The following is a 24,678-nucleotide window of genomic DNA, read 5'->3' as shown; positions in this document are numbered from 1 at the left end:
AAAGATGCCTTCCCAACCTGGTGTTCTGCTGCTGAAGATGCAATTGCTTCTGTAGACAGTTCCTTTGATCAGAACAAGTGGACATACATTAGTGACTTAATTCATGTTTTGGACTGATGATCAATGCTGAGTAATTTTTAAAATGTAATAAAGTAGTATTTTATATCTGTTTATTTCAACAAATTTTATATTTCTGCAAAAATAAGATTCTCGTGGTTCACAGCATTAAATTAATGATGCAGAAGATAACAGCCAGTGGTTGAGATGAGCTTTGTATAACTTTTCAGATGAAAAATGAGTGATCTGGTTTTAGGCTAAAATATACATCTAAGTATGAGACCTTCATGGTCTCTGCATCATTCAGAATGTGATGTTCTGACCATATAAGTATTGTGATTGAGCCTCTATCAGCAACCCTTGACAAGTACCTGGCAACAGCTATTCAACTCTCTCTCTCTCTCTCTTTTCCTTTTTGAAAAAGCTGTCTGGGGCGACAGAATGGCGTCCGGGTTTCCCAGGTTATTGGGCTGACATACTGCAGTGGCAGTGGAGGGCAGGAGTTTGACAAAAATCTCATTAATCATTTTAAATTAACCCCAACATTCTTCACTCAGTGGGCCAAAGGGAGACTAACTTTTATAAATGAAAATTCTTTTGCAAAAAGATTCAGTGTGAGTCTTGTGGCTTTCCAAATAAACAGATCTGAAAAGCACATATAGAAAGGAAATAATTATTTCTAACTGTACCAGTTAAAATTCTCTCCCAAATTTTATTTAATTATTTTGTGTCCTTAATATATTCCACCAAAGTGGTCAGGAAGGGGAAAAAAAACAAAAAAGTAACATAGGAAAACATTAACTACACTGTCTTTATGTAACTCATGTTTACTTAATCTAAGCTAATTGAGCAGGATTGTCATTCTGCTGCAAATCTTCAAATTTAAATTATTCTGATTCCCAGAAAAAAATTCATAGTTGTAAGAACGTATTATATGTATTCTTATCTCATGAATTTTGAATATACTATGGGCCAAGGGAACGTTGCTGTTTCCAAGATAGTATTTTTTAGGATAAAAACAACAGAATGTTTAATAAAACTTACCTGCTGTTTTTATATTTTCCTTCCTTTTGTATGCTATCTAGTGGAGTTGGGTAGCCAATAAATTTTAATCAATCAGGACTGCCAGATGCAGTAAGAACAGAGAATTAAGGAATCCACAATGACAGAACATTCACATAGACATAACCATATCCAGGCACTAGCAGTATGCTCATTCTAAGGCCTTGGCTGAACACATGGCCACAGCTTCAGAAAAAAAGAGTTCCATTTGAAATCTATTTGGGTCCGTAAGTTACATGGTGCGGGCTGAAGGAACAGGCTCCACTTCCCTGCAGTCATATAGAACTACAGAGCTAAGAAAGAATGCTCTGTCCATGGGAAGGAACTGTTAACTTCCTCCAATCCAGATCATAATGCCACCACTCTAAAATAAAAATTAAATCTAATGTGCAAACTCTATTATGAGTGGGGCCCTTGGACCAGGCCTTTGTTGCTATAGTGGCCATGGACACCCAAGCCACCACTAATTTTGAGTCCAAAGGCAGATTGAAGAACATTAAATCTGTGGAACTCCACTGTCAACTTGGCTACAGAGTTCAGGAGCTTGGGTGGGAATGCTACTACACTTCAGGGAGGAAGGCAGGTAAGCAGCAAATCCAACTGATCCTCCAGTCCAACTTCACATTGTCTCATATCTGCAGCAGAGTCTCAAAAGACACCAAGACTCCTGGATGACAATAGCCACTCCCCCACCTCTATTTTGAAGTTGCAGCTGAAACATCAGAGGGTATAGGACTGAAGAGAATCCCTCTCTCTGTGCCCAATCAGGTATGGTGATGCAAGCCAGGTTGGTCCTTTCATCCACCACCAAAACACACTCCACCCTATTTCTACTACCCAGCCACCTTGCTCTCACCTGGGCCACATCACATCTACAAAGCTGATGGATAAGTGGGCTGAAAAGAATGTGGCTCTTTCCAGTTGTCATAATGTTCATTTAAATATAATGGTTCATTATAAATTGTACAGGGATACAGGCAAATTTCATGTTCTTGTGTTGAGAATCTGGCTCATTCAAATCTTCAGAATGGCCAATCCATGTTCTATAGTTTCAGGGGGGGGAAAAAAACCCCAAGCAGTTGATACTTTATCTCTTATGCATAACATAGCTCCTGTATGCCTTTCAAAAGATGTGTCTACTTTTTATCTGCACATTTAAAATATAATCTTTATTTTCATACTGAAGCCCATCCATTTAAAGAAGCAATTCTAGGCATATTTACCCAGAAGGAAAGGTTAGGAAAAACTAACTTCTGAGTAAATATTTATAAAATTAGGTGGTAGTTGATTATTTACAAGTATTAATGATACAGCCTTTCTTAATGATATTTAGAAAGAAGTATAAAAACAAAAAAACTGATAACTGACTCTAAATTTTATTCAGTGAAATATTTATTTAAAGTAACAATAATATATAAGAAATGAGTTATAATTCACTAATCTGCATTTTAACCTTCATTTGCATTTCACAATAAAGTTAACCAAATAAACCCCAAACCCCCCAATATTTGCAGTGCAATTTTGATTTTTTTCAAAATATAATTATGTCAGCTGAAGAGTAATACCAATTTCAGATTTGTCAACAAATATGCAGAATTCAAAATGGAAAACAAAATATAGACATTCTAGTAATTGGAAAAATAATTGTGATAATTAAGTAACTTTATCCAGCAAATTTAAAGTCATTATTACATTGCATTTCAAATCCATCATTTAAAGCACAAGTTCTTAACCACTTTCAAGTCAACATATTAGTTATCAGATTTTCTTAAGTATTTCTTAAACTTTGAGAAATGTCCTAGTTAACCTTCTTCAAAAGTTACTGATAATTAAATTCAACTTGCTTTAAAAAATATAAATAGATTTGGACTTAGGAACTATGGCTGGAATCTAGTTGTGCACTTCAACTTTGATTCATGGTTTTAGAAAATTTTACTTAGTCCCCTGATATGATGAGAGGAGATGCAGAAGAGACAGAGAAATCCTGGTGCCCAACACCGGATTCTACCACTAGCTTTACTTTGTTTCACTTTGAACATTGGCTATATTATACACTTCTTTACATCTGGACTGCGAGATTTTTTTGACAGATAGTTGAAGCCAATGCAGATAGTCTATAGTCCACAATTAACTTTACTCCTATCAGCTTTTAAATGATACTCCCCCCACTCAAATAAAAGGTGTCTTAATCCAATCATATACCAATTCAGCAATTTAAACAAGGACAATATGTTATTTATATAGAAAAAATATCAGAAGGCATTCCATGGTCTTATAAATTACCATTTCTGTGGGTCTATAGAAACAGACCCAAATATACCTGATAGTGAAACAATGTTGGGGTCAGTGCTACATTTCCCCCACTATTCATTCAAAAGGCTCTGCTTTAGCCATGTCTGCTCAGGCCACTTCTTGTATTGCAAGTGCTGAATTAGAGCATAGCCAAGTTTCACTGCCTGTTAGACAAAAAATTATAGGATTGGCAGGAGAAAATTCTAGTGGGGAAAAAAAAGGGAAAATTATACCTACAGTGAACATTGGGGATATCATGGGAGCAGGAAGAACAGGCTGAAAGAGGTGGGAAGGCTTGTGCAGATAGATCCTTTGTATCCCAGTCTCTTAATCTAATTCACAAAGAATGTTTTCTGCTCTAGATATGACAAAATGAGTATGATTAATGCAAGCAAATAAATCTTGCCAAACCTTGATTGTTAGAAAGCATACCTAGACATTAACAATAATAAAAGCATCCAACCTTGACTTTTAAATATTTTAGGCACTAGATATTGAGGCACAAGGATAGACTGATACCCTGTCTTCCAGTTTGGTGGTTATGAATCAGGGTGGGGAACCTGTAACTCTCTAAGTGCTGCTGTACTATAATGCCTGACAGCCCCACTCGACCAATGGGGAAGACTGTGGGAATCATAGTTCAACAACAAAAAAGAACCATAGGTGTCCAAACCCATAGAATATTATAGTTTATAACTGGTTATGCATCTGTGAAGTAAACTTTTAAAGAGCATGCACCATCTCACTATGTGAAGAAATAAATTATCCAATATATCTTCTAGTAGGAAGAAAAGAGGAAAAAACAATTTTATTTAAAATATTTTACAATAAAATAATTATGGTTATAAATCTCTTTAGTCAAATACAGTATGTACATATTACATTTTTTTTAAAAAAATGAACTGGTTAAAGTGTTCAAGCAAATCAACTGCACAAGTCCACCATCTTGTCAGTTTAAAACTATAATGTCAGTTTAACATTCAGAAATGGTAATATGTCAGACTAATTGCAAAGTTCTGTGCAAACTGTAAGCAAAGTTTAAAAAAAATTTGCAAAAAATTCTTCAGCTTCCATAGTAAATTGCTAAAAAAGTTGCTTGTGTACATTTTGATTGCAGAAAGAGGTTAGAATAACCAGCACTAATTTAACCCTTATACAGTATCTACAACAGATAAAATTCCTTCAGTTGCTGACTTCTTCTAACAGCAGATGGTAAGTCTTAACAAACTGTGCTTTTTAGGCAGCCACGTGGCCTATAAGGTAGATATTGTCATACAGGTGCCCAACAAAATCTTCACTAATGTTCTGAGCAGCACGACGCGTGTTTCGGATAAATTCTCTCTTTGACATTTTATTCTTCACATGAGGGCTAGTAAGATCAATGGAAAGCAGGATCAAAGAGTAACATAATACATAAACAGCATCTAAGCATAAAAAAGAATAAGAAAATATTTTGTGAAGCCTGCTTACAATTTAAGAAACCTGCACAATATTTTACATTAAAAGGATTTAAATTCTTTAGGACAAGACTCTAGGAATCCATGTTCTTTATTTGTAAAATAAAAAAAAGAATACTGTATAAGAGCAAAAGAACTGCATTACTAAATAAGGTTAAAATGTATTTAAATTTTAGCCACATTTCCTTGGGAAAGTCACATGTCAGGATAACATACTATCATTCTAGTATATTATGTCAAAATTCTGTCTGTCTGTCTTCCTTCCCTTTTTTACAGCAATATGGACACTGAATCAATTTTCTCTGGTTTTTAATAAGCATCTATAAGACACATGCCAATTAATAATTCTTTCAAGCTTTACAACAAGAATGTACAACATAGAAGCCTAAGGCTTTTGCTCAACTCAGTGCTGTTATGTACATTGAGAGCTTATGCACCGGAAACAAATTCCTTGTGTGTCTTGGCCAATATAGAACTTAATTCAACTCTACTCTATTAGATTTAAACATGAATATCACATATGTTAAACTTTTAAATTTTACAATACAACATGGCATGTCAACCCATCAAGTAAAATAGATACATGCTGCTCCTCCTTACCTGGGCTAAGGCCAAGCTCTCTCATCAGGTCAGGGTTACAAGCACAAAATCGGTGTGAAAACTTTGTAATGAGAGTTTCAAGATATTCACCACGTTCCTCGGGGGCATGAATGTGTTTGAAAAATTCTCTCAGTGCATTTGGCAAGAACTGATTTCTGAAGTTGTGTAGTGTCACAAGATCATCTAAAACATCTCGCCTAATTTAAAGGAGAAAAATACTTTAAACTGCTTATATTTTAGATACATTGTAAAATATTCTGTTTTTTCTGGCTGTGCTTTTCAAAGTATTTGCTTTCACTGTTATACATGACAGAAACTATTAAACTAGACAAACTGTATGTAATCAGTCATTAATTTAATACAATGTGAACATATGAACAGCAGAACAGTATTATAATCCTTGCCTAACTTATAGTTAACAATAGAAACAATAGTTGAAAAGATGCTAAGGAATACTGTGATACAGATAGATAGATAGATAAATAGATATAGATATAGATAGATAGATAGATAGATAGATGATAGATAGATGAGGGAGGGAGGGAAGGGGAGAGAGAGAGAATATGATTTCAGATACAGATAGGCATGATCAGGTGTCTCCCATTTCAATTCCTTTGGGGATTCAACAAACAGTAGATTTATCCACAATGCGGAGAGTATAATTCTTGATTAATGAATGCTAGAAAAGGTGCTGATGAAGTAATACAGAAATAAGTAACAGTATCTCATTATTTCATAATGTTTTAATAAGAAATCCCCATATATACAAGGGAATGTGATGTTTCTCATTTTATAATCAAGTTACCTTTCATCAAGATATATTCTCAGTTTCTTCCAATTTAAAGTTCTTGTACAGAAGATAAACTTAGCTATTTCCTTTGGTGAATCATCCAATATTCCCTTGGACATAAAGTAGTTAACTCCCTGGGAGAGAGATTTTATATGGAACATTATATTTTTAAATACCCAGAGTATTTCATATGGAACAAATCTTAACAATTACAGAGTAATTCTATCTTATGAGATAGATTTCAACATGTTGAATCTAATTGACATGTAAATAAAACATGCGTTAGTATAATTATAGTTAAGATTTATATATGTTAAAGCAGCAGGGGAACAGAATCTTTCCACAAATAATTCTATTCTTTTAAATTGTGACACAAGGCTGCATATTTATGATGCCTATGGATCCACATATAATTTCCTAATTTGGCCTTCTAGAAAAGAAATTGCCAAAATATGCATCTTTTCAATGTAATTTATGATAGTCATTTTAATGTTTTGTTGTGTAAAGTCATTCTCTAATAAATGGGTGATTTTGCATGTATATGTTCAAATTCTGTTATAAATACATGTACATGTCTTGAAACTGCAAAACCTATTCTCAATGTAAAACCTACGTGCATAGAAATCGCACATTAGAAAGTGTCATACAATGTTATTTGTCTAGTTCTTTTATCATTTCCTTATTATACAAAAATATTTACTTTCTATAAACTTTCATGTTTATTTCAATTAACAAAAAAACCTTTAAATTTTCATGAACCTCACAATTCTATTAAAAAGGTATGGCTATGTAATTTTTCAGATAAAATAATTTTTAAAAAATATTTATGTTTTGAAATATAACTACCACACAAATGCTCATATTTTTTCTATTGTTGTTTTCAATTTTTGTAACTGTTGCATTACTGTATTGTATATTTCTGTATGATTCCTGCCCCTGAGCTAGAGCAAGGGATTCACATTTCAAATGTTTTACAACTTATTGGCTATGTTCCATATGGAAATTATGACTCGTGTGTGTATGTCTGTGTGTGTGTGTGTGTATGTGTATAATTCAACCATATTTATTCTTTATGTCATACAATACAAATTAAATTCTTCAAGCATTATTTTGAGGTTTTGTTTTACTCTCTTTTGATTTTTAGGTACTCTTTTTCTTTTTCTATCAACATAAATCACCCAGAAATTCTCAGACTTTGCATTTCATGCACTGCAGGTCTTTCAATAATGATCTGTCACAAAATAACATTAATTCAAAGTCTCTTTATGCACATACACCCACTAAATTTCAGTTATATTTGTTTGGATTTTAATCAAATTTATTTAAAAAGTTATATGCCATTTTTGTTCTTCAAAAGACATATTTTCCTTAGGTTATCACTTCTGGGATAATTTTGGGTTTGTAAAACAGTTGAAAAATAAACAATAGCATCATCACTATATGTAATAGTATCAATGATATATGAATTCTACTTACCTCTTCAGGATTGGCATTAAAAGTGAGGCTGCCTTCATCTAGTTGCATATACAGTTTTCTAAAAGAAAACCCAAGAGGTGGATTCTTATTGTATATGGAACAGTGACCCCAAGTGGATTTGCACAGTCTACAATGTAAAAAAAGTCTGTTAGCTATAAAAATGTAACGTAAGATTTTAGGATTGGATCCATTTCCTGAATATTACCATCAAGTAATTGCCTTACAAAATATTCTAAAATGCAGTATGTAAAATTCTCAAACAATGTAACCAATAGACTTTAATAGTACTTTTCTAAGATAGTAATTTGAGGAATGTGTTTTGTGTTTTCTTTTCCCTGACAAGCAATGGTATTATATATAATGACTCCTCCACGAGTCAAAAGAGTTGATTGTGTGACACACACACACAGAAAGGAATGCTACTGCACACAAACCAAGTAATTTCAATACCTTCTATTTGTACAAGTATAAAACTAACTATGATGTTTTATTTCAAATATCTTTTTCGGATTTCAGATTTGAAATTATAGAAAAAGACCAGCAGCTCAATATGCAAGAATTAAGAAATGCATGCAAAATAAAATGCCTGAATGGAAGGAAAGGAAGTTGTAACAGTTTGATTATATATGCCAATCTCATCTCATTAATAAGATATGCCATAAGGTTTTTTTAATTGTCAGGGTCTTCAAGCATTCATTAAATTACAAAGAAAAGGGACTAGAGTTTAAACTGTGTAGAATGGATGGATGGACATACAGAAACACAGATGAGGCAACAGAAAAAGCAACCACTGTAATCTTCAAGGCTTGTCTGGCATAAGTATTATAAAGTAGCTAGGTTGTGTCTAAGTCTTCTGCCAAGTGAAGTAAGGGCTTAATATGGGGTTAAATGCCCAGAGTTGTGATTTAATGCAGAACCCTGACCACACAGCTCAAAGTGGAAACAGAAGCAGAAATAAAACCACAAGCTTTTTCATAGTTAGTATAATATGTAGAGCTCCAGTGAGTGCAAATTTTGGCACTTGTATCTGGAAAGGTGGGGGGGGGGGGGGGACAAAGTGGTACCGTGGTACTCAACTGTTTTGAAACTCATTGGATTTGCTGATCAACGCATTTTGACCGAAAATTTTATCTAGGTACTAATCATTTCTTTAGTATTCGACATACAAGCTAGAACCTGTCTGTGTCGGCTGCCTTGTGACTCACTACATCATTCCTTTGGGGAAAAAATTCTTTGCCTCTCAGAGAAAGCCACTGTCAACAGTTGTGGGTGGAGACACATTCTCAGTTAGGCTTTTTAAGTACTATTAAGATAATCCATTAGAGGGTCAGCCACAGTGAAAAAGTACTAATTATCTAAACTTGATACTTATCTACTTTCAATTTTAATTAATTTAATCTCATTTAGATTTTTAGGACATGCAGATAGAATGTAAAGCACTGAGGCACAAACAGCTTCATCTGATTCTGATGCAATAGAAATACAGATACAGAACACTTCAATCGGATTTCTTATAATACGGTATTTGGCCCTTCTATACAGAAGCTTTATGCAGATATCAAAAAGTATTGGGGATAAGAAGCTACTGTCGGAAAAGATGTAATACAAATGTTGAGAAACCCTCCCTCATATAATGCTTCTGTAGTACAGATACCTTTATGTATCATCATCATCATCACCACCATCATCATCTTTTATATTATGTTTCACTGTTTTAATTTTATTAAGTGTCATTGTCAGAAAAGGTGTATATGTGTGTGTGTGTATTACACACACACACACAAAATTTATATTTATATTTTTATATATGTGTGTGTGTGTGTATAAAATGAAATGTGACTATCACATAATATACTAGCAATACGTAATTATTATTATATATCTCTTATATCACCATCTTATAAATAGCAATATAGCTATCACATTTTGCTGCTTTTCTAAAAACAAAGCAGTTTAGACATATCTCAGAATATATAAAACATAAAAGAGATAAGGAAAAAATTAAGAGGATGTTATTATTCCTGTCTTAATAGAGAAAGAGATTTCCCTAATCAGAACAATAAAAGTTGAAATTCAGATTAGCATAATGCTGTTGTAATCTTCCAAAATTGTTCTAAACTTTGGGTAGTGAACAAGAGATGCAGTATTGGCCGAAAAAGCCTAGCAAATATGCAATAACTCTAAATTCACACCCAGAAGTCTGAACATGAAGATAAGCATTGGGATAGTCTGTGCTGGATAAAAAGACAAATGAATGGTGCTATCTAGTGCTTGTATTTATATAATAACTGCATTAATATTTCAAATTACCTAAGTAAGTAAATCTAAAAATCAGTTCACCTTAATCTGACTTGTAAAAGTAATAAACCTACCAGGTATTAGAAAGCAGCTTACATTTCAGTAAATCAATCATTGTACAGAGAAAGAATGTGATCCCGTGTGTTTCTGAGTAAGTGTTACATAGGAGGGAAATACATGGTTACAAATAAAAGAACCATTTACTGTAGCCATAGATATGGAATATAATGCTATAGGGTATAAGCAAAACATACATTTACCTAGTAATAACAATCAATGAAGTCAATAAATTATTGTATCACATATAGTGGATATATGCAGGAATGTGACATTGGTGACTATGAATGATTTTGATTCATTCACTTATGATTCATTTTGATGATTTTTTTATTTTATTAGGCACTGAATTCTATATATTTACTGTTTTTAATAACTAAGAGCATCTTGGCACTAACCCAACTGAACTAAGAGGTGCTTTACAAGATACCTATTTTTATCTGCATCTGTGCTTTTCATTCAAACATGAATTTTTACAGGCTGATAGATTGTCCAAAGTTGTTATTTTTATAGTTTTTTTTAAAATTATTATAACATGTTTCATTCCCACAAATTCTGATTAAGGGAAACTAAATTTAACATAAATTTAAATTAAGATGTTTGCCTAGAAATAGGCTGAAAAATAACTTCTATCCCAGAGCAGTAACTATATTGAATTCTACTGTATAGTGCAATATTAATGCAGTATCAGGGGTTTTCAATTCAATTGAATAGAATGTGAAGAATGTGTGTTTGTGTTTATTTTTATAGTTACAATGTACACTGAAGATGGCATTTAATTTTGTTGTACAAGATGCAATGACAATAAAGTAAACTACTACTTTAGAAACCAGGAGAATGTAAGATCTAGTCTCGTCATAAAAGTTGGCTGGGTGACTTTGGGCTGCTCTTTCTCAGCCAGGGGTGGGATCCGAAAGGGTTAACTACCGTTTTGGTGATTTATGAGGTTCTGTGATTTACGATGTGCTTCCCTGCAAGCTGAGCACACACCTGTAAATCATCATCAGCCTGGTGCCTGGACAGCTGAGCAGCGCAGAGAAGCAGCCTTTGAAAAAGTACTTTTTTGCTTCTTTAACTACAGCTGTGCCTTGCATGGCAGCTGAAGTTGAAAACGCAGGAAATAAAGGTCAGGTAAGAGCCCCGGCAGGCGGGTGGGCAAAAATATCAGCAGACATAGAACTGGTTCTATGTCTGCTGTTCTTCAGAGCTACCGGTTCTACAGAGATGGACAGAACCGGTAGAAACCCACCCCTGTTCTCAGCCCAACACACCTCACAGGGTTGTTGTTGAGAGGAAGAAGGATTATTAAATATGTTTGCTACCCTAGGTTATTTATAAAAACAATACAAGTGGGATAAAATAAATAAATGCAAAGTACATTATATACCTATACTATATATTCAATAGAATAAAAGTATATTACAAGTTGATATGCCCCAGCATTAACTTTTATATACTTTTGTTGCTCTCTAGCCCCATCTAGTGGCCGGAGGAACAAATATGCCCACATACCATCTTTATATACTGTTGTTATGTTCTAGACCCATCTAGCGGCCAAAGAGACAAATACCAAGTATATTGTTTGAAGCTGACCCCATCCCATTACCCTGCACTCTCAAAACTAGTGCCCACTAGGAAGGCTGACTCCATTTCCTTTAGCATTTGGAGAAGGCAGAAGCACAAAGAAGAATCTATCTTAATCTGTGGCACATAGTCACCCAAGGACATCCCATACACTGATGAGATGATTGCTTGTATTTATTAATTGTTAAGTTCAGCACTAACCCAATACTATCTTGTATTTGGTTCTTATTGTATGTATTCCTATTTTCCCTAGTTTCACCATATCCTGTTCTTTCAATAAAGCATTCAGATCTACCACACTGTCTGTTTCATTGGAGGATAGATGGGTTTACTTCCATGTCGAGCTGCACACAGACTAACATGTAGTGAGGACAGAACACAAATAGTTCCTGCATCATGGTGTATAGATTTAAAAAATGCTTTTTAAAACATCCTACACTGAGTGATTCAAAGAAATCTATTTGTCAAATTGAAAAATAAAAAATTAGAGAAATTACTGTTTCTTCCTATTAATGTTAAACAAAAACATAAAACTCTTATTAATTTCAAAGCTCGGTGATTTATATAATCAATCAGTATCAACTGGAATTAGAATTTTCTTCAATTTTTTTCCTGAAATGCTGATTTGCACATTTTTACTACTTAAAGTGAATAAGATTATTCCCTATGTTTTATTGAGTAACTGAATGGTACTTGTTAATATTATACTGAATTGTTTTGAAAGAAGACACAATTGGATACTGATAAAAGCATTAAGGCCTTGAACAGCTTGTTGTCATTCACAAACTACTACGTACATTATTTTTAAAAAATCCAATTTTTAATCATCCAATTTTTATCTACCCTGGCAAACAACACAAGACGTATTATACCAGCCATCAGTTATCATTACATCATGAAACTCGAAGAGGGTGTCCTTTCTTTTTCATATGATTGTTCATAGTAATTTTTCACCTTATTTTTTAAAGCACACACAATAAATTTTGATTTTAATTGCCTTTTCTGCCTTGTTACCTTACCCCTGCCACAGAAGCTCATCATTAGCAAGATCCTGCCACACACATGAAGCCAGACAGAGATCTGTTGCATTCAGGTATGACAAAATGGTAAAACTAAGTTCAGGAGGTAACATTTCTAGGTTGATGAATCCTTCTTGTTCTTTTGACTTCCGAGTTTTCAACAAGTGGTAAATGTCAATTCCTCCTTGGGCATGTTTCCGGTGATTAGTATTTGAAACATTATTAACAGTCATCCTTCTACCATTCTCCCTGGAAAGACAGCTTTGTCCTCCGTATTCCTGTTGTAACTGCTGGTTTCTTGCCACTCTCCACAACCCTTGACCCATCTGCAAGCCTGTAGGTTGTAAACAAAAGGGAAAAAGACATACAAATTACTTCATTAAAAAGAACAACAGGATTTGTTATGATCAACTGCAAATATTAAAGATAAAGAAAAAACAAAACATTTCATAATATTAATTAAATGTAAACTAGTGTTTTAAAAACATGATTCACTATTTTCTAAACAACTTGAAGTGATTCATATGACATCATCAAAATCTACTAGAAGTGCATTTTGGATTCAATCAATTTCCTCAGTAAAACAATTCTTCTATCCATGAACTAGGAGGAAATGTTACTGGGTTTCTCTTTCCAGTACAGATACAGCTATAAAAATAATTCAGAGAAATATTTGAGATATAGATTCATAAAGAATGTGAGATTCTAAGTGAAAAGATCCCATGAAACTAGACAGTGTCTATGGGAATCTGGATGAGGCAAAACAAAACCAGATAGATTTCTATCAAGATGGAATCATTAGTAAATGTTTGGGGACTTCAATAATAGCAGTCCTAGTAGTTACTCACTACAAAGATGGGAATCTATGATTTGTGGAACTTATTTATTGGCTCTTGTTGTTTTTCCTTGGCTTTAACCAACATATCAGTTCATGATCCACCTAGACATGGATGCCCTGATGTCTGTAACCTACTCTCCACCCAAATGGATTACTGTAATAAGCTCTATGTGGGGCTTTTGTTTTAACCTATTCAGAAATTAAGAGTAGCAAGACTTTTAGAAGATTGATCTTACCTGGATAGAATTACAGCTATGATAAAATAATTGTATTGGCTACAGGTAGGTTTCTGAGCCCAATTCAACATACTGGTCATTCATTACTGTTAAAGACCTACCTAGCACAGCACTAGGATATATCAGGCAAAACCATGCCAGACTCAATTGTTTGAACATCTACAGGAGAAGTGGCAGGTAAAAAGGCTGTGAACCATATGGTAGCCTTTATTGTGTAGAAAAGTATTCCACCTCCCTAAGAACAACAGGTGGATCTCAGCACAAGGTTTCAAACATCTTAAAGTAGTTTTATTTCAATGAGCCTTCATCTCTAATGAAAGTTGTGGACACTTATCTTGAATTTTATCTTTGATTTTTGAGGGTTTTATTACATTGCTTTTCTGCTTTTTATTTTTTATTATATTCTGACAATATATGTATTGGCCCAAAAAATCAAAATATTTAAGTTATTGTACCTATCTTTTTCTTCAATGAATTATCTTGTTTAGTCCTGACATAACTTTATACACTTTATTTCAGAAACAATTATTTATCTATAAATCTGCATCTATATAGTCACTTTCTGTGAGATGGGCAGCCACATGGATTTCATTAATAAATACATTATCAACATATTAAATGTAAAAAATTTATCAAACAATTTCATGTGTTTTCCTTTTAATTTTTTAAAAAGAAAGTCATAGCAGTTCCTTGTTATAAAGATGCTATATTACGAGATCTACAATAGTTTAAGTGTATATGCCAAGAGTATATATTCCTAGCAGGGATATCCAAGGTGTGAAGGTCATTTCAGCTGCCCAGTTAAGCAAACAGGTCCCTGTACTGTTGACAGCAGAGATATAGGAAGATGTCAGAGGCAGATGATCACTTTCATCACATTAATAAAGACATCAATTCATATTGCGTAAAAGAATGCAATGTTAAATGACTCTTATATTTTTTACAAAGAAAACCATGACTAAAAAATACAAAATGATTCATGATATAATGCTGGATGATAAGTCTCTCAGGTCAGATAACATTCAATTTACTATTGAGTGCTAATTAATGTTTATGTTCAGTACTAATAGTGTTTATGACATGGCTAGATTTAAGCCTTTGAGATGTCTAGTTGCTGATGTTGCCATCAGGAAAAGAAAATCCAAAGCTCCAAAGATAGAATTACAGAAGGAACACAGAAAGCAGTGGTGGGATTCAAATAATTTAACAACTGGTTCGTCCAGGGTCAGGTTGGCTGTTGTGGGAAGTGTGGCCCATCCCCCTCCTCTGGCTCCGCCGCATATGCAGGACAAGCCTCCCGCAACAGTGTCAATGTGTGCAGGGAAAACAAGTTTCCGGGACTAAAAAAAAGTTCAGTCAATTCCAACTCCGCGAGATTTTTTTTTTTTTTGCAAGAAGTTGCATTGATTGATTGAACCCTTTTTTTAGTCCCACAAACTTTTCTTTCCCTACACATGACAGCAAGCAATGCGACAAAAAACCGCGATGGATTAGAAATCAGGTAGGCAAAGAAATGCTTGGGGGAAGCAAGGGCATCTGGTCGTCAGGCGCTGAAATGCTTGGGGGCCTGTCCCTCTCTAGCAGTTGCCCAGGCCCACAGGAGGGAAGGCCAGCACTTAAGTGCTCTGGCCAGGAAGGGGCAGCTGGCATGGATGCTGCAGGCTGGATGCTCACTCGCTTCAGCACCCTCCCTGACCCTCTGGTGCTTTGGCCCTGGGTTGTCGCCTTATGTGCAGGCCCTGTCTTGCCCCACCACCTGCTGTAAAGTAAGACAGTTTTCACCTGACTGATGTGATCAAAGGTTTCCATCAGTCCTCTCTTGGACTTTTGGGGAAGGGTTTTTTCCCTTTTTGGAAGGAAGTTGAACAAAAACAGACATGTTCTGAAAAACACAGATTTTCTGGAACATGTCTAACCTGTTCACCAAACTCAACAAAAAAATTAACTACTGGTTCTACTGAACCAGTGTGAAACGGCTGAATCCCACTACTGATAAGAAGCATGTGCACATGAAAGCTCGGCACAATGAAAGATGAAATGAAATGACTACAAATTACCATCAGAACAATCAGTGAATTGAGATGGACTGGGATAGGACATTTTCATTCAGAATATCAGACTGTTTATTACTCAGGACATGAAAAACAAAGAAATGAGTGTTACTTTTATAATGGCATAGCAATAACAATACTTGGCTACAATATAATCAATAACCAAATAGACATTCAAGATTATGTTCCAAGCACTGATGCAGAAGAAGAGGAGGTTGATGGGTTTTATGATCAAATCCAATTTGAAAATGACAGAACATGCAAGCAAATGCTGCTTGTGACTGAAGACTGGAAGGTCAAAGTGGTAAACATGAAAGACTAAAATGTAGTTGCACTGTATAGCTAAGGAAGCTGAAATGAAGCAGAAAACTGATTTATAAATTTCTGCACTCCAATAATTGATCTTTTTAAAAAATGATTTTATAAAACACATAAAAACTAATGCAAACAAAAAAAGGAGCAGTAAAGAAAAAAGAAAAGCGCAGAAAGAACAACAAAGTAGGAAGCTTTTAATTTCTTTTGTAGCAAATATAAATACAATTACAAAATTGTTACTCTATAATTACAAAAACATCTCACTTTCTCCAGTTTTTTCTATTCATCAACACCAAAACTTATGTGTGTTTTTTATGCAAAAAGTTTATAAAAAGGGTTATCCATTCAATTATAAAAATATTGTTTTTCTCTAATTAAAGAGGATATAATTAAAATCCTATGGATAATGTCAAACAATTCCACTGTGGAATATATAATGCTCTCACTGGAGTCATTATATAGAAAACAAAGTTCTGTGACTTATCTTCTAGTTGCTTGTCCATTAGTCCCAAAAGGAAAGTATATAGTTTGAGTTGTACTTTTATCTTTAAAATCTTCTGAATTAATGTATGTATTTGTATTCAAAATATTTTGGCTTTTTTTACATGTCCATCAAAATGACAAAAAGTCTCTTCAGGTTGTTCACATTTCCAGCAAAGATTCTAAGTATCTTTATGCATTCTAGAGAATCCTGAACTTTATTGACAGAAGAAACAAGGAATTATGGAAAGGATTTAAAGAAAGATAAATGTGAAAAGAGATTGCCAAAAAGGAACAGAGAGAGAGAGAGAGAGAAGCAGGAGGAGGAGGAAGAGGAGAAAGCGAACGACAAACAGCAAAGAGGAGACAAGCCAAGGCTAAGAAAGACAAACTCTCCGAAAGAAACTTAGCAAATTGTTTTAGAGGCCATTAGAAGAAGCAAGAAACAGTATTACAAAAACATATGTGAAGAAATTGAACATGAAAACAGACATGGAAAAACAAGGAAGATCTTTCAAACAATCTCCGTATTCAGAAAGAGGTTTAAACCTTGAATTGGTATGCTAAAGCAACAGTTGCCAACCGGTGGGCCGCGAGAAAATTTTGGTGGGCCGCAGCATGCTGAGGCGGGGCAATCCTGCAGTTTCCCGTGTCATGGCTGCTGTGTCCTGCCTCAGTGCATTGAGGAGGCCGAGCAGCAGTGGGAAGAGTGTGGACTTCATGAGCTGCAGGAAGCAGCTGCCTTCAGGTGAAGATGTTGAGAGGGGGAGGCTCGACCCCCTCTTCTTCCTCGCCAGAAGCGCTCACATGCTCAGCGGGAAGGAGGAGGCTTATTGGGGGCCAGAGGGGCACTTCTGTCGAGGAGGAAGAGAAGCTTCTGAGGGGGGGGGAGGCAAGCCTCCCCCTTGCAATATCTTCCTTTCAGGGCATCGCTGGCAGCCGCTCAACCTCCTCGATGCGCAGAGGTGACACCAATTCAGCGAATCCTTTCCCCTCACCCCCACCACCTCGCAGGCCAGGCCTATGCCACGATCTCCCATGCTTATATGAGTCCATCCACTGTATCACCCCGTTGCCCCACCTTCCCGACAGCCATCTGGTCTTCAGCACGTGGCTCATCAGCCAGAGCGGAGGTTGCCCACTCTGCTGAACCACGCCCGCGCCCATGCACGCCGCTCTTCCCAGCAGGGAAGCTACCCCTCTCGGCTTGGGCTCTGGATTTGTGACTGGTATGTCTTAACTGGGACCGGGATGACTTCGCCTCGCCCGCGGGACCACCAAGTAGCAGCTGCCAGCTCCTTTCTCCACACGCCAAATCTTACCACAGGAAAGAGAGCAGCTGTGGTATCAGTGTAGCTGCTCGGTTAGTTCGTAATTGCCCTATCCGGAGAAGGAGGTGCTGGAGGAGGAGGAGGAGGCAGTAGTGGAGGAGCAAGCCAGATGTTAAAGACCCAGGGTGGGGGGAAGCTTCCAGCCCAGCCTTCCATCCCTCCCCCAACTCCAGGCAGGCAGCCACACCTGGCAAAGGAGGAAGAGGTTTCCTCTGACTTGGGGGAGATATGAAATGACAGGAGACCACATATGAGGGGGGCCTCTGCTTTTCTTGTTATATTTTTTGTTCTAATTAAATAAGCAATATACTCTCTCTCTCTGTGTGTGTGTGTGTGTGTGTGTGTGTGTATGTTTTCTTAAGTTTTCGTGGGTACTTACATGTATGGTATTGAGCTTTGTTCAGGTATTTTCTCAAGTCATTATAGTTGTGCTTTTAAAGTTGTAGCAATTCTGCCGAAACATTGCTACAACTTTAAAAGCACAACGATAATGACGCGGGAAAATACCCGAACAAAGCTGAATGCCATATATATATATATGGCATTCAGCTTTGTTCTGGTATTTTCCCACGTCATTGTAGTTGTGCTTTTAAAGTTGTAGCAACGTTTCGGCAGAATATCATCTGCTATCATCAGGCTTCTGTATAGTGTTCATCAGAAGCCTGATGATGGCAGATGAGATTCTGCCGAAATGTTGCTACAATTTTAAAAGCACAACTACAATGACGTGGGAAAATACCAGAACAAAGCTGAATGCCATACATGTAAGTACCAGCGAAAACTCTCTCTCTCTCTCTCTCTCTCTCTCTCTCTCTCACACACACACACACACACACACACACATATATGTATATATAGGTGTGTTCGGGTCTTTTCCAGTGTAAGATTAATCTTACACAGGAAAAGACACGAACATACCTAGACCTACATACCTGTACCTGTGAAAATCTACGAATATATATATATATAATTTTTTTAAATAGTACATTTATATTTAATATAAAAATAAAAATTTTATATTAAATATATTATCTTTTTTAAAAAATTCATATTAGTGGCCCTCCAGATTTAAAAGTATGAGTTTGGTGGTTCCTGAGGTCCAAAAGGTTGGTGACCCCTGTGCTAAAGTAAGCAGAGTTAGTAATCAACTCAAGGGAGATAAAAGGAAAATCAAAGAAGTAAACTGAAATGCCATGAATATATATATATATATGTCAGCATTCAGGATAATTTATAAGATATTCTTTACTTACAAGCACTTTTAGTACCAGATGAAGTTAGATCAACAGTCCAGTCATTACCAAAATTATTGAGAAACAGCATGAGGAATCTGACTTTAACAGCTAAAAATAGCATTCATGAGACAGAAAATAAATCTTTGTCACTCTCCACAACCTTTCAATATTTTTAATGTTTCACAATTTGTGAATTCTATAACTTCTATTCTCGTGCAGAGTGTATAGTGCTGAAATAATCTTTGTTCAGGAAAGAGTGGATCCATATGTTAATGAAATTATAACAAACAGATTTCTTGATTGCTAATATACTTTGCATGTATCTCAGGTGCTAAGTGAACTAAGAAGTAGGTTTTCACTATTGTCACAGAAAACATTTTGAATGGAAAACAGTCCTTTTAGAGTATGAAATGTTTTGTTTTATTTAAAATGTTGTTTTGAAGCTTGAAACATTCCAAAATGGTTCAAATAGGAAATTTTCAACATGAAACAATTGTTTTACCGTATTTGCCGGCGTATAAGACGACTTTTTTGCCCTGAAAAACATGCCTCCAAGTGGGGGGTCGTCTTATACGCCGGGAGGACCCGACTCCCACTTCGAGCTTGAGTTGCAGCCGGGAGGGAGGCTGGGGGGAGCTGTGTGTGTGTGTGTGTGTGTGTGTGTGTGTGTGTGGCGGGTGTCACTCGCCACGCGCTGCGCAACCTTTCCCCTCTTCCTTCCTTAGCGGTGGGGAGGAGAGGATTCAAGATCCTCACGTGCGGCGTATTTTCCTTTTTTTCTTTTGCACGCAGGTTTTGCATGCGGGCGGCTGTAGGTTAAGGATGGGGAGCCCCGGGTGGGTTATCAGGTTTTACGGTGCTTCCAACATGTGCGAACGGTGGGAGAGCGGAGAAGAGAGCGAGCGAGCGCCCGTGTGTGAAATCCCGCCGCCAAAGCAACACTGGGGAGGCAGGGTATAAATTTACCAGGTTAATGTAGCAATGGTGATTAATGCCCAGAACATTGTTTGCGGGTATTGGGGTGAGTGTGTGTGTGGTGGTGGTGAGGAGAGGTTGTCCTTTGAATGCGGAAAAGTAGGTGTGACCTTGTGTAGGAAAATAAAGAGATCCTTTTAGCGTGTTTGGCTTCTTTGCCTCCCCTCGCTCGTTTTGACGTGGAGATAATGGCCTTCGGGCGGAGGGGAAGAAAACGGTAGCTGGATCATTTCAAATTTCACTTACTCTCCTGCCTCACTTCAATATGTCTGAGCGACTCCAGATACTGGAAGACTTTTTGAATGAAAGTGTTACCTCCATTTTTTTTTAAAGAGGGCCACTTGGGGGAAAAAAAAGATTCTAAGGAATTCCTTGTTTTTGATTAAAGAGAAGGCATTGAATATACTGTTCCTTGGCAGCCTTTTCAGTGTCCGGGTTTTTGTGTGTGTGTGTGTGTGAGAGAGAGAGAGAGAGAGAGAGAGAGAGAGATCAGTTGTATTGAGAAGAGAACATTTCCTGTGTTCTCATTTTATTTACAACATATTTTACGCTTAATGGTAAGCAATGAAAAATATTTTTAAAACTCATTTCTAAACTCCATAGCTATTTGCATATTCTTGGTTCAAAATTGGATTAGCTCATTTCAAAATTGTCCAAAGCAGAAAAGTGCCAAAAAAAAAAAAGTGCAAAAGTGGAAGGTGTGTGAAGAGGGGGTAGTCTTATACAGCGAGTATATAACAAACTCTATATTTTGAGTGGAAATGTTGGGGGTCGCCTTATACGCCCAGTCGCTTATACGCCGGCAAATACGGTATATTTGAAACAGTGTACATTAAAGCTATGACTATTTATCCATAGATTAAAATAGAGAGAATACTGCTGCAGAACAACACATTTCTACTCATAATAACTATAGGTCTACAATATAGATGTAACATTTACAAGTACTTTGAAGCATTAGAAAAGATGTTGGAAAATTTGAAATGTACTTTACAGATTTATTATAAATCATGTCATTTTGCATCTATATTTAGTGTGAATATAAGTTGATTTCTTCAGTTTCAGGAAACAAATAGAAAATATATCTTCCCAGTTTATTCTGATTTTCTTTTGCAGATTGTTATATTTTACTGTGAGCCCAGAGACAAAACTCAATTCCAAAATTTCATCACATTCATATTAGATTAAAATAGTAATATGTAGACCTAATATTTTTTATTTTGCCTATTACTGCAAAGGAAACATATATGCACAACTATGGTATGTACTAAAAAAGCTACTCTGAACATTTATCCATTAGTCCATTTTTTCCCCCATATACACAACTTTTGGACAGATGTAGGAAGCTGGCAGTAGAAAAAATGTGTTTCGTATGTCCATGTGTGGATCCCTGAAAGGCAATGTGCAAAAAAAAATTGTGCCCAGAAGAAGGGGTGAATCGGTACATATTATGAAATACAAAGCTTTGAAAGTTACTTATAAACAGGATTGATTTCCTAGCAAACTCATACTGAATTGCCTGAATGATCAAATTGCATTGACAAAACTAAAGCAGTGTATATTAGGCTGTAAGTTCTTACTTTAATAATTTAATTTAAATATCTTAATTGAAAAGATACCATAAATTTTGATTAATCAACTTAACTATTCTAAGAAAACTAGAACCATTTCCAGTTAAATATTTACTAAAACCTAAAAAAAAACCTTTTGTTTGCTTTAAAACCAAGAACTGAGATACCCAACTGCCTTTAAAAAAATTCTGCTAGGGCATAAGAGTGCAATTAAAAACTGTCCTCCTTGAAATCTAAATCAGTCGCCTTGTATATTAGGCAGTTAGGCATCACATTTTAACAACAATATGTATTTATAAAAGTGATGACGAAACCTCTTTATTTTACTGAATCTTGTATAGATAGAAAAGCTTGTACAGTTCCTAATTTCAAACCACTGATCCACTCCAATGTGCAACATATACACATTTAGAGAACTGTTATGGTAACAGTTGGAAAAATCTATTATGGTAAACGTATTATTTCATTATTGTAAAAGCATCATTTTTTCAGAGAAAAATTATTTCAGGAAAAAATAAAAAACTACATAACTTAGCTTACAAGTTATCTGAGCAACATTTATAAGTTAGTTAGAAGTGGATAGTTGAGACTTTGCAATAAAGTTGGCATCCTTATTTCAACCATTCCTTATCAAATAGCCAAAAACATTATAAATATGGGGACTCTATATTTTAGACAACAAGCAAAGTGTAGCTGGGTTATATTACATATCTAAAAAGAAACAGATTCCACAGTAGCATCAACATTTTAATTTTAATTTAATAAATTAATTTGTATTAATTTAATACTCAGTTACTATGCAGCTTTATTTTGAATAAACACATTCATGAGTACTAGTGGTAGCCATGCCTTGCAAAATTGGTGCTGAACTATACTATTGAAATTAGCACATTAGCTTACTATCAGCACATTAGCTTACTATGATTGAAAGGGAAGCAACATTGAAATGAACATAGTTTATCTTTCTTCAGTTGAAGATGCCAAAAGTACATATAAGATTATCCAGGTGTGAAAGAACAACATAAAAAATCCTTGTCTTTTTTATTCTATCTGCAAGATCATTATATGCAAAATATAATGGTTTGGGAGAGTATCGCTAACGGTTATATTTCAGATGAAGCCCCAATGATATAGGTTCTAATAGTAAGCGGAACTTTCTCTGAACACCCATACTAATGGGTAGTGAAGTCAGATAATTGGCAGAAATAATAAGCTAAGCAGCTACAGATATGAGTACATAAACAATTTTAAAATCAAGCTATAAATATGATTAAAGAACATGCAAGTTCTTCCTATTGGAAGAAGGGAACTATATTTCATTTAATAAAAATAATTAAATTTATATCCTGCCTGTTATTCAGGAACAATACTTTCTTGTTTCTAAAACAACCCTGTCCTGTAGACTTTGGACACAGAATAGCTGGTCTAAAGTCATCAAGTAATATTCACGAACTCAGTCCAACATCTTAACCAAACATTTTTCTAACTATTTAAGTTCATATATCTCTTATTCCTAAATGCACAATTTCAAAGAACAAAGGCAGTACACAAAAGGTAAGAGAAATATTTTGTATTTATACTATACCAGCTACATACCATAATAGGAAAACAATACTGGTAGAAATTTTTCATCAGTTTTCTCACATATTTTTCATTCAGAATTGTTATTTAAAAAAATCTATGTTGTGTATATTTTATACTGCAATATTTAATTCTCCAAGATTGAAGAACTGTTCAGATTTTATGAATGATCAGTAATGCCAGAAAAAGATCACCTATGTGGTCTTAAATTTGTGATGAAATTATTTATGGGATTTACAAAAGTACACCATTACAGAAGTGTATGAATCTCAAAGTAATCTTGATATACAGTATTAAAAAGCTAGAAATCCCATTTGTAATAAAAGGATATTGTCTTTTGCCTACACTCTTAGAATTCTTTCAAAAACTTTTGCTAGAGTGCCCCTTCAAATACTTTTGAAGCATTTTGCTTTAAAAATGGCTTTCAAAAGCAAATTTTAAAATAAAATGTCTGGAAGTAATTATTAAATGGCATATAACTAAAATAAAAAGCAAAGCAAATTAGCAGCATGAAATAAAAGCACTTAACTAAATGTTGCTTATTCCAACTTCATTGTCTCTTTTGCCATTTCTTTCTATCCTTGCAAGCCAGTCTTGCTTTGAACATATTCATACACTGATTTATCTTTTTTTTCTTTTTAATCACCGTTTCCAAACATGCATCTGTTTTTCTTTCACTTCACCCATTTTACTTCCCATCTTTTATGCCTCTTACGTTCCAAGTTGCAATTGCCATGGTCCACACAGAATAGATGAATGACATACATCAGTGAAAATTGTAATGTGGAAACTACTTTAAAAGCCAACATCTCACAATTAGGAAATGTAGCCTGTCACACTCATACTAGCGCTAAGAAACAAACAGCATCTTGCACCTGTTTACAAAAGCTCTTTAATTTCCTACAGGAGTGGAAGCAAAAGCAACAGACAGTGCCACCTTTTGTTGAGGAATATGATCTAGTAGCAAAAAGCCCCCAGGGTCACTTCCCGCCCGGACATTGACCCACATTACCTGTACGAGCTGAGGTCCCAACCGCCGCCGCGACGACTCGGCTTCCAGTCGGGTACGAGCCTTCGAAGCGAGGGAGCGCGGCGTCACGCAGCTTCTGCCAGCCGTTGGAGCAAACCACCTTCCCAGCGGGCTTCCGGTTCCATGCGCACAAACAGGAGCCGTCACCTCTTCCACGCCCGCCCGCTCCCGCAGACTCACTTTCGATCTCCTGGCGGCTACTAGAGCAACGGCCGCCGCATCTGTTTTTACCGGAAGTGACGCATCGGATCTTGCGGGGCGGGAAAGTTATCTGTAGATCCGCATCGGCACTTTCGATCGGCGCAACTGAAGCAATCACGAAGGCGACGTTGTTTTACCCTTT

The 24,678-nt window shown here is 35.7% G+C and overlaps 1 protein-coding gene across 1 annotated transcript; it reads right to left on the bottom strand.

Annotated features, from left to right (window-relative positions):
• Window positions 1-2,493: 2,493 nt before the first annotated feature.
• On the bottom strand, window positions 2,494-24,582 carry FBXO8 (F-box protein 8). The gene is made up of 6 exons (XM_026667209.2): window positions 24,318-24,582; window positions 12,693-13,026; window positions 7,735-7,861; window positions 6,274-6,392; window positions 5,469-5,665; window positions 2,494-4,835 (listed from the first exon to the last, which is right to left on the bottom strand). Exons 2-6 carry the CDS (start codon window positions 13,016-13,018, stop codon window positions 4,648-4,650), a joined length of 957 nt encoding a protein of 318 aa, XP_026522994.1. The 5' UTR covers window positions 13,019-13,026; window positions 24,318-24,582; the 3' UTR covers window positions 2,494-4,647.
• Window positions 24,583-24,678: the final 96 nt, after the last annotated feature.

The sequence above is a fragment of the Notechis scutatus genome, chromosome 4 (assembly GCF_049901735.1).
Source record: "Notechis scutatus isolate UNSWTSFEM ecotype Mainland chromosome 4, rNotScu1.2, whole genome shotgun sequence".
In the NCBI taxonomy this organism is placed as follows: Eukaryota; Metazoa; Chordata; class Lepidosauria; order Squamata; family Elapidae; genus Notechis; species Notechis scutatus.
The sequence above is the reverse complement of the archived record's forward strand: the minus strand, read 5'-3'. Positions and strand labels throughout refer to the sequence as shown.

Bases quoted from the DNA above. Each gene is read 5' to 3' on its own strand.
- FBXO8 (XM_026667209.2), bottom strand. From the start codon at position 13,018: ATGGGTCAAGGGTTGTGGAGAGTGGCAAGAAACCAGCAGTTACAACAG. The intron at 6,393-7,734 runs GTAAGTAGAATT...TCTCTCTCCCAG, and splicing joins TTAATGCCAATCCTGAAGAG to GGAGTTAACTACTTTATGTC. The intron at 5,666-6,273 runs GTAACTTGATTA...CCTTTAAATTAG, and splicing joins AGAATATATCTTGATGAAAG to GCGAGATGTTTTAGATGATC.